Source organism: Carcharhinus amblyrhynchos, chromosome 7, assembly GCF_965287045.1.
Source record: "Carcharhinus amblyrhynchos chromosome 7, sCarAmb.v2.hapA, whole genome shotgun sequence".
NCBI classification, from domain to species: Eukaryota; Metazoa; Chordata; class Chondrichthyes; order Carcharhiniformes; family Carcharhinidae; genus Carcharhinus; species Carcharhinus amblyrhynchos.
In genome coordinates, this window is record NC_137330.1 from 102472038 (window position 1) to 102487449 (window position 15412).

Consider the following 15412-nt stretch of genomic DNA (forward strand, 5'->3'; position numbering starts at 1 on the left):
AGGCTTGTTCCTCTTCTCTTACTTGAGAAAGGATATACTGGCACTGGAGGGGCTGAGTAGGAGATTCACTAGGTCGATTCCGGAATTGAGAGGGTTGGCTTATGAGAAGAGATTGAATAGACTGGGACTCTACTCTTAGAATCACAGAATCCCTACAGTACACAAGGAGGCCATCCAGCCCATCGAGTCTGTACTGACCACAATCCCACCTAGGCCACATTCCCTTTGGAATTTAGAAGAAACATATAAAATAATGAAGGGAATAGATAAGAAAGAAGCAGGGAGGGTGTTTCCACTGGCAGATGAAACTAGAACCAGGGGCCATAGTCTCAAAATAAGTGGAAGCAGATTTAGGACTGAGTTGAGGAGGAACTTCTTCACCCAAAGGGTTGTGAATCTGTGGAATTCCCTGCCCAGTGAAGCAGTTGAGGCTACCTCATTGAATGTTTTTAAGGCAAAGATAGATTTTTGAACAGGAAAGGAATTAAGGGTTATGGTGAGCAGATGGGTAAGTGGAGCTGAGTCCATGAAAATATCAGCCATGATCTTTTTGAATGGTGGAGCAGGATTGAGGGGCCAGATGGTCCACTCCTGCTCTTATTTCTTATGTTCTCTGCGTTCCCATCAGGATTTGAAGGACCTGAAGAAAACAAAAATCCAGTGAGCTTAATAATTTCCACACAGCTTGCAAACAAAAAGTGAAAACCTACAAAGTTGTGAATCTGAAACAAATGAATCGAAGGAACAGTGAACCAATCCTTTGAGAAACTGCTTTCCAGGATTTTGACCCATAAGCAATACAAGAAAGGACAGCTTTGTGTTTGAAGGTGCTCAAAACTGGGCAACCTAATAGTTCTTCTCTCACTTTCCATTGATCAGTGCTATAGCAAAGCCAAGATGTAAACAGAATACAATATCTTACATTTATATAGCATCATTCACAACTTCAGAAACTCCCGAAGTGCTTGGCAACCAATGGAATATCAATGGAACAGTTGGGACATCTTGTTAAAGTTGTGCAAGACATTGGTAAGGCCACACTTGGAATACTATGTACAGTTCTGGTCACCCTATTATAGAAAGGATAGTATTAAACTAGAAAGAGTGCAGAAAAGATTTACTAGGATGCTGCCCGGATTTGATGGTTTAAGTTATAAGGAGAGGCTGGATAGACTGGACTTTTCTCACTGGGGCGTAGAAGGCTGAGGGATGATCTTATAGAGGTCTATAAAATAATGAGGGGCATAAATCAGCTAGTTAGTCAGTATCTTTTCCCAAAGGTAGGGGGCCTAAAACTAGAGGACATAGGTTTAAGGTGAGAGGGGAGAGATACAAAAGTGTCCAGAGGGGCAATTGTTTTCACATAGAGGGTGCTGAATGTCTGGAACAAATTGCCAGAGGTAGTAGTAGAGTTGGGTACAGTTTTACCTTTTAAAAAGCATTTAGACAATTACATGGGTCAGATGGATATTGAGGGATATGGGCCAAATGCGGGCAACTGGGACTAGCTTCGGAGTTTAAAAAAAGGGCAACATGGACAAGTTGGGCTGAAGGGCCTGTTTCCATGCTGTAAACCTCTATGACTCTATGACAAGGGTAGCAGACACGTGGGAATACCACATGGGAGTTCCATCCAAGCCTTGGGATTGCTTGTTGGTGCAGACTCACTGGACTGAATCCTTCTGTACTGTAGGGATTCTATGATGATGATTCTATCAGGCCACTCACCATCTGGTTTGGAAACATATCGCCGTTCCTTCATGGTTACTGGGACAAAATCTTGGAATTCCCTCCCTGTCAGTATTGTAGATATAACTATACCTCAGGGATTGCAGCAGTTCAAGAAGGCAGCTCACCTTCAGAAGAGCAGTTAGGGATTGGCAATAAATGCTGGCCTCACCAGCGATGCCCACATCCTTTGAACTAAAGAAGAAGAGCAGTTACATCCATCCCCTGTCTTCTCTCCATGTCAGTAAGAAGTCTGACAACACCAGGTTTAAGTCCAACCGATTTATTTGATAGTAAACTCACAACCTTTCGGGGTTTGCCCCTTTGTCAGGTGAATGGAGAGATCTGGCCTCAGACAGAGCATATAACAGCACAGACAGTTTACTGATTAGAATGATTACTCAGTAAGCTGTAAACTGTCTATGCTGTTATATGCTCTGTCTGAGGCCAGAACTCTTCATTCACCTGACGAAGGGGCAAACCCTGAAAGCTTGTGAATTTACTATCAAATAAATCGGTTGGACTTAAACCTGGTGTTGTCGGACTTCTTACTGTGTTTACCCCAGTCCAACGTCGGCATCTCCACATCATGACTTCTCTCCATGTCAACAGTTGCACCTCCAAATAACGGGATTGGATGAAGAGTTCGATCTCCGTTTTGTCCTTCTACAAATCAAGACTTTCATGCTATCAGTTCTGAATTCTGCATAGATTAGCACCTGTTTCCTAACTTATGCCATTGCTTAAATTCTTACGAATATATTTTGAGTGTATTGCATTACTTATGTTCCTTATTTGTTCGTTAAGCCTCATTTACTTTGACTCCTGGTCTAGCTCTGAGGTGTGAGTATTTTTGGGCTGGGAAAGAACTGTGTCAAATGTGGAAAAAAATGTAATGGTTAAGTAGGAGGTAAATTGTTGTGGGTATTAAGAGATAATGTAACTGTTTGCTCTGGCTTGCTAGTCAGCCTTTGCCTAGCAAAGACGTTGTTTCACTATTGAAACAGAGCTTAAAACAAACAAGTCAGAGGAAGATGTATGATTTTATTTGGCAATGAGTGTAAATTTTTCCTTTTAGCCAACAAAGTTAGAATGTGCTGTTTCACAAATTTAAAATTTTGTGAGGTTTTGGGGAAGTTTACTCTGCTATCTATTTGTGTGATAATGCAACCCTGGTATGTAACAGTAGTACCCCCTTGTGACCTGAACTGGATATTTATGTTATTCGCACATGTGCTTCCTCAGTTTCACTGAAGTTGGACTGAGCTAACACTTTGCTGGACGCAGCTAGACGCGAATCGATAAGCTGCTTTATTTCACAGTAAGACGAGTCTACACAACAGAAGTCAAACTGCAATAACTTATCTTTGTACAATAAAAAAAGCATGTCGGTGTATCGTCTTACTTAACTTTAAAAAGATGACTTTTAACTGTTCCTCTAGCACTTCTGACCTTATAGCCTCTGTGAAAGTTTCTCATTGTTTCTTCTCCGAAAACATGTTTGCAGCTCCCTATTTCTAAAAGCCCCTGTGCTCCGATTTCTATCTTTTAATCTCATGCAGTCCACATTCAGAAAATAGGATCAGCAACTTTCTGATGCACTGTATGTTTTTTGGTTGTCGGAACAGGAAAAGCATACTTGCTTATTTCTGAATTTATCAGGAGCAGACCAACATCAAAAAGAGCTTGTTTGTTTTCTTTCTCAAAAAAACAACTGGGTCTGAATACACTGGCTGTTAATTTTCCCTGGAAACTAAGACTTAACAGTATTTTTTTCCAGCCATTTTGTTAGGCGTTCTATCTATTTGCCACGAGAGAATGCTTGTGAAAATTCTAGACAATTCTTGTCTTTAAGAATCCAACATTAAATATAATTTTGTTTTTATTTTTTGGGGAAAAAGTATCATTACACTATTTAACTGATAACTATACCTTGTAATAAAGGCATTGCAATGTTTCTGCTGAAACAAAATGAAAAATGTCAACTTGGTAACAGTTTCACTTCTCAGTGACAAAGTTACAAATTCTAGTTCCACTTTACATTTGAATATCACACTTCCATACTGAAGGAATGCCACGTTGCTGGTGGTGACATCGATCTGAGACTCTGCCCAACTATTCAGATGCACTTTAAAGTTTCTGTTTGAAGAAGAACTGGGAGTAATATCTCTGCCCCATCCAATGTTTCCTCCTCAACATTTGCTTTGATACTATATGGTGGAGTTTATGACTTCAGATTTAAGTCTAAACAAGTCATTTACAGCAACTAAACATTTTGAGACTCACTTGATAGTCACAAAGAAGGTGATATTACAACCAATACATACAGTTAATTTTTTTTTAAAGAAGCTTGCATTGAAACTGCCAGAAGAAATGGTCTGGAAGTAAGGCACATTGAATTGAGGCATTCAAGAGGGCATTAGATGATTATTTGTGTAAAAACAATGTGTAGGGGTATGGGGAAAAGGCAACCGAATGCACTAAGTCATTTGGAGAGCCAGTGCAGACACACTGGGACAAATGGCCTCCTTCCGCACTGTAACAATTCTGGTGATTCTGTGAAAAAAGTCTGTCTTGTCTGGTAATAAGTGAATAATGAATAGAACATAATTTTGCTCAGAATAGAATAATCTTGCCAAACTGCCTGCAATTTTGCTGGTTACGGGCTGGGAAGAGGGAAAGATTGGAGAAAGTGGAAACTAAATGCCACAGGACTTTTAACAGCAAAGAAAAACAACCCATAGCAAACCAATTTATTTTTAAACAGTTCCGCACTGTGAATTGGATGAGATACAATATATAAAGTACTTAAGAGTCATTTGAGAAATTTAAAGTTACTCTCTCGGTGTCAACTGCCAGCCGTGGTTTTGCATCTAATAGTACTGTGAATTATTGAAGAAGGCTCATTCAGAAATGATATCCAGGACTAGGACAGCTAAGGACATTTTGAATGGTAAGGTTGGCAAAGAGTGTGCTCAACCTTCAAGAATCAACATGGCACCCTTCCCTAAAAATTGTGGTGCAGCAGAGGATTATTATACCAATTTGAATTTATCATTCACAAGATTTGTCATTTGCACTCCAAAGCACTCCTCAGCAGTCAACAATGGGAAGTTAACAGAGATTGCTAGCAGTGGTCAGTGTATAGTGACAACCCTGCCTGATTACCCTTTTACCCAAAACCACCCTCCGGAGAAGGTGAAGTAAGCAATTACACAGTAACACGATGGCACAATGGTTAGCACTGCTGCCTCACAGTGCCAGGGACCTGCGTTCGATTCCTGGCTTAGGTCGCTCACTGTATGGAGTCTGCACCTTCTCCCCATAAATGTGTGAGTTTCCTCCGGGTGCTGTAATTTCCTCCCACAGCCCAAAAGCTGTGCTGGTTAGGTGCATTGGCCATGCTAAATTCTCCCTCAGTGTACCCATATGGGTACCAGAGTGTGGCGACTGGGGATTTTCACAGTAACTTCTTTACAGCGTTAATGTGAGCCTACTTGTGACACTAATAAATAAACTTTAAACTTTAAGACTGTTTTCTTGCAGTTAGGGAGACAGCTCAGTTTTCTATCTATACCACTTGGTGATCAGCAGACAAGCAGTGGCACCTCCCTTCCAGCTAAATTCCAACTAAACCTGCTCGATAAATGTCAGTCAATATCCCTGAGTTGTGGAAATGTACTGCTGTCCCTATTGTTGCAATATTCATAAATTATGGGGGGGCAATCAGGCCAGAATTTGTCAAAGTATCAGGCTCAGGCAGAAAACTAGCTTATAAACTCTCCGGATCCACAGACCAGTTTCCTCTCCAGATTTTAAGTCTCTTTAAAGAAAAGAATGAGTGGGTGTGGGTGTGGGTTTACGGTGTTACTCAGGCGGGCAGGTACTCTTGAGGCCGGCATCAGGCTCCACAGAGATCAGGGCGCCATCTTTAAAGGGCACCCAATCAGAAATAATAAACTCCCCCCGCTCCCCGATCATCATGGAGGTGTCAGGGGCTGTCCTCTACCCGTGGCAATCATCGCCAGCATGTCAACTTAACAGTCCTGACCCCCACTCACTCAGTGATGGCTCTTCTTCCCCCCACCCCCAACACACACAAATGAACAACTCGCACCTCTTCTCCCTCCCCCTTCATGATGTCCCACTAGGGTCTGGCACAGGCACTGCACCCTGGCACAGGTTGGCTGAATTCACCAGCAGAATGAATGGTAACATCTCAAGAAACCAGACAAAAATTTTCCATCTCTCACCCAATCTCACTGGCATAACAAGCTGGTATGATCGCCCCCAGTGACTCCAATTGTTACTTTGGACAAAATTGTGTGGCTCAGTCTTAATTCACCCTTAACTCTCTGAGCAAGACACCAGCTTTGGGAGTGAGTGCCACCTGCCATGGGGATCTGTACCTCACACCTTCTAAAGTTTCACACTTTGAGAACAGAGAATAAAATTAGGGGCAGGGGGAAAGCAAGGATATAAAAACATTGAATTTATTTCACAGTTCTTGCCTTGTAGCATTTTTGTTTATCTAAATTGTAAATGCATTATTACATAAACCAGGGTAGCATTTCTGGAGCTTGGAAGGCTAAGGGGTGAATTGATTGAAATTTTCAATATGTCAAAGGGTACAGATAGGATACATGGGGAAAAACTATTTCTGCTGGTTGGGGAGTTGAGGACTAAGGGACATAGTCTAGAAATTTGAGCCAGACCTTTTAAGAGTGGAACACATACATATTTGACAGAATGATAAAAGTTTGGACCTCTCATCCTTGAAAGACATTTGATGCTTGGTTAATTGTTCATTTTAAATCTGAAATTGATTTTTCTTTAACAAAGTTAACAAGGAATAGAGGGAAAAGGTTGCTAAATAGTATTAAATTATACATTTACCATGAACTAATTGGCTGAACAGGCTTGATTAGTAAATTTGACTTATTCCTGTTTAAGGCTGCATGGTGGCACAGTGGTTAGCACTGTTGCCTCACAGTGCCAGGTTCGATTCCCAGCTTGGGTCACTGTCTGTGCAGAGTCTGCATGCTCTCCCCATGCCTGTGTGGGTTTCCTCTGGGTACTCCGCTTTCCTCCCATAGTCCAAAAGATGTGCTGGTCAGGTGCATTGGCCATGCTAAATTCTCCCTTAATGTATCCAAACAGGTGCTGGAGTGTGGCAACTAGGGGATTTTCACAGTAACTAAATTGCAGTGTTAATGTAAGCCTACTTGTGACATTAATAAATATACTTCTGTTTTTCTTTGTTTCATTGAGTCATTCAAATTCAAAGAGAGACCTTTGTACACTTCATTCAAAAAACAAGATTCTTATTAAACAAATCAGTTTGTTAAAAATTTCACTTTATGTGTAATATCATTCACATTACATTATACATCCTTGTTTGCATTGGTAGTTCACTAAGTGATAACCAATTAGTCTGTATTCAAACAAGCCATTATAGATAATTGAGTTAAAGTGAAATATCGACATTTGGTTCAGATTAATATTCCATCTTTTATAGTGTAAAACTGACATTTGACCCAACAGAAAGGAATTATTTTTGCGCTGACATGCTGATCACAGCTCTGCTGTAAATCCTTGGCAGAAATCAAATCCCACAACTCAAACTTACTGTAGCCCTGAGAATCTGGATTGTAAATTATAACTGATGTGAATTCCAGTCCTCACGAACCTTCTCGTCAGATCTGAATTGAAATGACTGGCAGTGTAATAGTTTATTGAGCCACTGGAATTTTTGCAATCACCTATCCTATCTGTAGCAATAGCAATGGTTGACTTAAAAATCTTCTTTTTCTTTTGCTTCTCAAACCCAGGAAAACTTGAACTCTTTTCATATTAAAATTATTCATGTTTTATGAACAAGATACTTAGTATCCTGTGTTGCTGCTTTGTAAGTAATAATCCACAATTTGCCTCTAAATGGAAATCTGTTTATTTTAATTTTGGTTTATCAGACAGCTTTTATTGAAAAAGCATTTTAACGTATTCATACAACACAGTATTTGATGTTCTGCAGTAAAAATGTGTTACCCAAAAATTGTGTAATTTGTCCATGATATTCACACAAATAATTCTTTAAGAAATATTAATTTGCTTTTTTCTCGCTAATTGAAATTTCTGTTGTCCAAAATGAACATAGATTCATAGAATTCCTACAGTGCAAAGGAGGCCATTAGGCCCATCAAGTCTCCACCAATTCTCCATCAGAGCATCCCACTCAGAAACCCACGTATTTATCCCGCCATTTCCCCCTGACCTAAGACACAAAGAGGTAATTTAGCATGGACAGTCCATCTAACCAGCACATCTTTGGACTGTGGGAGGAAACCAGATCTCCCAAAGGAAACCCACGCAGATACGGAGAGAACATGCAAACTCCATACAGACAGTGACACGAGGCCAGAATTGAACCAGGGTCCCTGGCGCTGTGAGACAGCAGTGCTAACCACTGTGCTGCCCACAAAGTGAAAAAGATAAACATTAAATATTACACAGTGGATGGTAAAAATAATCCACGTACGTGCCTTTTGTGTCTTTTAATGCCTTTGTTAAACTTTTAATTGAAGGCCTCGATGTCTCTTCGAACTTATGCTCAGAACTGTAACTCAGCTGAATTCAGATTGTACAGTAGATGTAAACTCTACTCATATTCCTTGAGGCATCAGCCCTCTATATTGGGGGAATGATCAGATGAGAGGAGAGCTTTGATGACCACATTTGCCCATGACCCCCCCCACTCAAAATATTCCTTCCACTGAGACAATACCTCCCTTCCCTGCCACAACACAGCCCACCATCCAGCATCTCCCAGCAGAAAGGAAAGGAAAAGGACACATTTAGAAGAAGACAGAGTTAAAAGCAAAGAAAATTTTAAAAGGAGAGGAAGCAACAGAGGCAAGGCAGTGAGAAGGAGAGGAGCACTAGAGACAGGTAAGAGAGGGTCTCCAACTTATCACACACAAAGCCACAGGAGATTGACAAATAATTAAACAAAGACAAAATTAATTGAAACATGGTTATTATAAGCAAATTACGCTGTGGGATTCCAGCATGTCAACACTATATACATTGGGCTTCAAAGTCTCTGAACCCGTACTTCAATGGTACATTGTAATAGTCTCAAACATCTATAGATTTTGATGCTGATTCTGTTGTAAGTGACAGAACTATAACTGGGATGGGTGGGATATGGCTCTATCAGTGCTATAGAGTCCCCACCTCCTTCTGCCACCAGCAAGTCAGACTTGCACTATTAGTGGAACCCAGAGATTTGGGAGCCACCAAAGAATGACAAATCAAATATTTCCTCCTAATCCTCAGGGAGCTCATGATAGTGGGTTTAGAAGTGGTTGCTTTCTTCAACACTGGCTAGTTTTGTCTTGCTTCCTGCTGGTCCTGCATTGAACTTGTATCAGCTTTCAATGAGGGAATGTTTCCTTGGGCCTAGTGGAGGTATTTTTGATGGGATTCACAAGAAAGTATTCAACACTTGTTGCCAAAACTTACCTGGGAAGAGGAAGAGGAGAGAATGGTAAAACACAAATGGGTGGAGGATTTGTCCACTAATCCCCACCTAAATAGAATTTGTTACACAGCTTAAACAGGGCAAAAACCCAATGGATCAGACGTTGCCACAAAATTTCCCATGTCAGCATTTCTCCCAGGATCTGTTGTTCTAAAATGTGCCCATCTCTCTGCTACTACCATTTATTTTAGACTGGAAATTGCTATTGCTAAAACTACAAGAAATACTAGGTGGTATTAATTAATTGAAGTTGAATTCCACCAGTTGCAATGGGATTTGAACCTGTGTCCCCAGAGCATTGTCTCTGGATTATCAGTCCAGTGACATTACCATTAAGCCACCAGCTCCCCAGGGAAATTTGAAGGCTATTAATTTTTACTTCGCCACATTTGCTTTGCTTTTCCTTTTTAGGGTCTTTTGCATCTCTGTGCAGGTCATTCAACATTACCCACACTTTTTCCCTTGCAGACTGGTCCATGTTACAAGATACGTTTTCCCCCTCAACTGTTTGATGTATGGAATACTAAATAAGTTCCATGTGGGGCAATATTAACAACTGCCATGTTTATTCAGGTTTCACTGTTCATTTACTGCTATTACACTTTTCTCAATAGAATTGTACAAACACAAACACTAAATTTATTATCTCTCTAAGACAATCGTTCTCACTCAAAATAATTCATTAGCAATTTTTCAATTCCACTCAACCATCTCAAGACGATGAATTTCAGTCCGTCACCATAACCGTTGTGTTCTGTGGACATCCCAAAATTAGTTCCACTGCCCAATGTGATTAGCAGAAAACACCCTCCATGTAGAACCATGTTGGATATACTAACAAACAAAAGCTTCACTGAAATTACAAGCTATACACTTTCCAAATCCTCAACTAGCTTTACTTGCATATCTAGTTACTGAGGAACGCTATCAAATTAGAGGAAAATCATTAATGTTTGACAGTACTGAATCTCCCCATAGCTTCAGTAAGGATATAAACTGAGTGTGAACAGATATTGTCAAATAAACAAATTACTTCTGCAGATACTTTTTTTCAGTGGGGAACTCAGACTCTAACGAGTTTAAAGTAAATTTAAAGTTCATTTATTAGTCACAAGTAAGGCTTACATTAACACTGCAATGAAGTTACTGTTTGCTGTTTCCACTCCAGGTTAAGATCTAAAGGTAATGTTTTGTAATGTACCAGATTATAAATATCATACTGTTGGCTGATAACCCGAGTTGAAATCTCTGCGTTCTTTTATTTCTTTTCTATAGTTACTAACAGTTTTTCAGTAATGACGGATTTACAAACAAACATTTCATTGTTTTAAGGCCAAAGTTGGAAAGAGCCTCTCAATAACAAAATCCATCAAAGTGAAAACTGCACATAGATATAGCATCATCAGCCACTCAGTAGCTCTACACTGCTGCTGAGATTTTATAAAAATAGTTTTACCCTTTCTGATACCTTGTCGCTTTCCAATTATTATTTCCTGCGGGTGGCAACAGTTGAGCAAGTGGCTTCGTCATTTGAGAACCTTGATGCCATGTGTCAATTACCTGTTTTGATCCAAAGGAAAGAGGTTAGAGAGAGGCGAGGCAGTAGCACAGCCCAGCCGTTCCTCACCTGATGCCCCTAACCTGCATTTTCTTTCTATGGATGATGATCAGGAACAGAAACCCTGATTGTTATTTCCCGTCCTTAGCCCAAGAATCGAGGATCCCCCAGCATCGCTCGACTGACTCAGCATGGAACAGAGGTTGAACTTGGGAGCGTTCTGGTTTGTATGGCTCAGCACCACACTAGACACTGCATTTACCTTTTTTATAAAACAAAATATGCTCTGTTTTACAAAATATAACTTGAAACAAGCATTTAAAACCATTCTAAAGAGCAGAGTAGAATGAGCTCACCCTGACGTAAGCGCTAACACATACTGATTAAAGACACAGTTGCACGCAGACAGGACTTTATATAGTGCGTTACAACATAGCACATAGATTCTGCACAAACTAACTCAACAATAAGTTTTTATTTATTTAAATACAATCCAACAATTTGTAGTTTTAATGCTATTTTGAAACTGTAAAGGGTTCATTGCATTTGTCATTAAAACCTTTTTTCTTTTCTTTTTTTAGGATAGAATAAAAGACACAACAGTAAGAATACTTTTTTATTATTATAATAGCAAATAATTAACCTTTTAATTTCCTTTTAATTCTGCTTTAAAACTGCACATTAATTCCCTGATTGTACCAACCTGTCAATCATCTGCAGCACTGATATCACAATAGCCTCTTCCCTTTTCAGTCAGTGTATTTTCAGCTCCACTTCAATTGTCATTAACATGCTTTCCATATATAATTTCATGCAATATATAAACATATGTGTAACAAAATATTACTGTAGATGAGGGAGCATGAATAATGAAAGTGTAATTTAATCTTGAGCTCAGATGGCATCTGCAAACTGCTCGAGTTTTTCCTTTACTGTTTATGTTATCTGGATGTGGAGATGCCGGCTTTGGACTGGGATGGGCACATTAAGAAGGCTCAGGTTAAAGTCCAGGAGGTTTGTTTGGAATCATGAGCTTAGGGAGTGCTGCTCCTTCCTCAGGTGAGTGACCTTCACAAGCTCGTGATTACAAATAAGCCTGTTGGACTTTAACCTGGTGTTGCGAGATTTTTTACTATGTTGTCTGGAGCTAGTAATTCCTAATATTTGACCTGTCTGACATTTTCTAGGGTTTTTTAAAAAAAATCTATGCCTTGCTTAACAGTTTTCCTTAAATAAACACATTTATTGGGAAAAGTGATTTTTTTTGAAAATCTTGTTGATTGTGATTATTACATGGCAAAACTATGGAAGCTGGTTTTTGTTTGTATTTGGGTGTTGTTGGTGGTTATGGACTGTTGTAAGAGAGAACAGGATTTTAACTTGCTAGATCTGGAGTTAGTGACTGAAGTCACATTATCACAGCACTTGAAGTGACTTGCCTCCAAGCTGATGGCAGTTTTTCAAATATTTTTTGGGCAATGCAAGGCATGTCTTCTGACACCATTAATCGTATAAATTATCCCTCAATGTATGATGAACCTAATACATTCTGGCTGAGCTTTTGAGCCTCAGGTGCCTTGGTGCTTCTTGAGATTGTCCTTTGGAATTGGAAATGATCCTCTGGCTTGGCTTGAGATTCCATAACAGTTTATAGTATACAGCATATGGCAATGTTGAAGTGGTATTGGCAATGTGAAAGTGATGCTTGCAAGAGACACCACTGATTGTGGCTGTTGATAATTCACATGGGAAACATGAAGCCATTATGCGTGACATACCCAACTGCTTGGATGGCATTATTTTAATGATAATCGATGAATGACCAATATGTTGATGGAAATTTAATAGAAGTACAAAATTCCATTTTTTCCAAATGTCACATTGACTGTAGAGTGAGCACCAAATCTGGAAGAGAGTCATAAAAGAAACATTTTGGCTCAGCGAGTTATTTGGAGACATGGCATTGTGTGGCCAGAATGTTACTTTATTGAAACCCAATGAACAACTGAACTCCATAATAACAAGTTTTTGCAAACAAGACCCCCTCTCGTTCTGCCTAACATATAAGTTGAGGAGACATTTTCCATTGCTCTTGAATAGCTCTCCGGCAAACTACTGGAACAGAGTCGGTGTCATCTTATTGCCCACAGAAAGATTATGACTAGCAGGGATAAATATATTTTAGTCAATTACCTGACAACTGATTGATGCCTTTGTTAACCAACACAGGTCAAAAACAGTCTTACTAAAACCTAACAGGCTATGTCCAGTCAATGCTGGAAACTCTACAGAGAAAGTTTTGATGTCAGTGCTACATCTCTGAATCAAACATTGTAATGTTCAGAAAGATACATAAGCAGCATTGTCCTATTTTTTGGCAGAGTGGCACAGCGGGCAGGAAAAATAGTGTTAAAATAACTGGGCCTGCCAATTGCTTTCCCCAGGATTTTGTTCAGTTCATAGCTGAAAAAAGCCCATCCTGTGGGCAGCTAAGGTTTTAAACATCAGGGCATGCTTTAAAAAATAAAAGACAACCAGCACCCCCCCCTCCCCACTCCGCTCGTGGAACACCAGCCTGCACCCCCACAACCCAAAAAACACACACAACACTGCTTGGCACTGCCCCGTGGCTAAGCATGACCCTCTCTCCCCTAAGTGATGGGTTCACCTGAACTCCTTTGGCGGGTTTTGCTCATCATTTGCATTCCATGGGAGACTTGTTGTGATTCACGCTGATGTGAATAGATTATATAATGGGTGAGGATTATCAGATGTAGAGACCAGATAATCAGATGTTAATGTATTGTAATGGGGATCCCGACTTTGAATGCCAGGAATGTCAGGATTCCCATTACTTCATTGACAGAAGATGGGGTTAATCAGCGCCAGTGTAAATTGTGTTTTGGGCCTCCCATGGGATTTTCTGCTCCCGTCGCCAATCCCACCCACCAAAAATGGGAGGGTAAAATCCCCATCATAGTGAATTTAAGAGTTGCAATGGCTATTTGGGCAGCTGTGTCACAATGGTTAGCACTGCTTTCTCACAGCACCAAAGACTCAGGTTCATTTCCCAGCTTGGGTCACTATCTGTGCAGAGTTTACATGTTCTTCTCGTGTCTGTGTGGGTTTCCTCTGGTTGCTCCAGTTTCCTTCCACGTTCGGAAAGGCGTGCTGGTTAGGTGCATTGACCATGCTAAATTCTCCCTCAGTGTACTTGAACAGGTGCCGGAGTGTGGAGACTAGAGAATTTTCACAGTAACCTCATTGCAATATTAATGTAAGCTGTCTTGTGACAATAATAAATAAACTGAAAACTAAGCTATTTATGGTTGGAATTCCCTTTTGCTTGTTCTCACCCTGCTCCTTTCCATTAACCTCTCTAACCTGAATCCAGTGTAACCATATCCTTAGTAATTTATTTCTGATAGTCATTGATACATCACTTCCCAGGTAGATGGCTCTGTGAGTGGTATCCACCCAGACAGTATAGGACAGTAAATAGTATTCTGGAATTAAGCCAATAAATAAGGTAATTTCCTCTGTGAAGAAAGATTTTTCCCCTTTTTTTCTGAAATCATTCTAGATGATTGAGTCTTGCTTAATAGTATTTATATCTCGCAAAATATTTAATTTATAGCTTTTTTAACAAAGCTGGTATTTCTATCTCTAACAGGTACCTGAGGTAACTGTAGCTTGGCATCTTTCCCAGAAATAAATGGTACTATGGTACCTTTTACAACGTACTTCAAAAAGTCTTTTAGTTGAATCTAAAATCTTCTATTACTTTAAGAAAACAATAACTATACGAAAAGCACAGCATTTGCCGATCTATCTGTTTATCTATCTATCCATCTATATATTTATCTCCATTTCTCTCTCCCTCTCTCTAGCTACTCTCTCTTTATTTTCCTCTCTCTAACTACCTCTCTCTTTATTTTCCTCTCTCTAGCTATCTCTTCCACTCCCATATTGAAAACTTACACATTTTTGCACATCCTGGCATGCTTTTGTCATGCATTTTGTGTTCATTTTTTCTCATTTCAAAATCTTACGTCTACATTTATGATGTTTTTTTCTTAAATGAATCTGGTGGCACAGTGTTTAGCACTGTTGCCTTATATCGCCAGGGACCCAGGCTCAATTCTGGGTCTGTGTAAGTTTCTTCCCGGTGCTCTGGTTTTCTCCCACAATAAAAAGTCTGACAACACCAGGTTTTAGTCCAACCTATTTATTTGATAACATACTCACAAGCTTTCGAGGGGACTGCCTCTTCGTCAGGCAGTCCCCTCGAAAGCTTGTGAGTATATTATCAAATAAATAGGTTGGACTAAAACCTGGTGTTGTCAGACTTTTTACTGTGTTTACGCCAGTCCAACGCCGGCATACCCACATCATTTCTCCCACAATCCAGTGATATGCAGGTTAGGTGGATTGGCCATGTTAAACTGCCCCTTAGTGTCCCAAGATGTGTAAGTTAGGGAGATTAGTTATGGGAAATGTGACGGGGTTACAGGGATAGCTCACGGGGGTGGGCCTCTGGAATATGCTCTGTCAGAGAGTCAGTGCAGACTTGATGGGCCGGA

The 15412-nt window shown here is 40.0% G+C and overlaps 1 protein-coding gene across 11 annotated transcripts in view; it reads left to right on the forward strand.

The window, feature by feature from the left end:
• sobpa (sine oculis binding protein homolog (Drosophila) a) overlaps positions 1 to 15412 on the forward strand; it is a 327837-nt gene that overhangs the window by 240395 nt on the left and 72030 nt on the right. For 7 of the 11 annotated variants that reach the window (XR_013887035.1, XM_080192849.1, XM_080192848.1 and 4 more), the window contains 2 exons: positions 10978 to 11052; positions 11411 to 11431. The exons of 2 other annotated variants lie outside the window; for them this stretch is intronic. Coding sequence is in view for 8 of the 9 variants with exons in the window: in XM_080192849.1 (XP_080048975.1) it covers positions 10978 to 11052; positions 11411 to 11431 (96 nt within the window). In the remaining variant the exon portion in view is untranslated. The remainder of the gene's footprint in view (positions 1 to 10977; positions 11053 to 11410; positions 11432 to 15412) is intronic. 2 more of the 11 variants (XM_080192850.1, XM_080192854.1) reach the window with 1 other exon arrangement.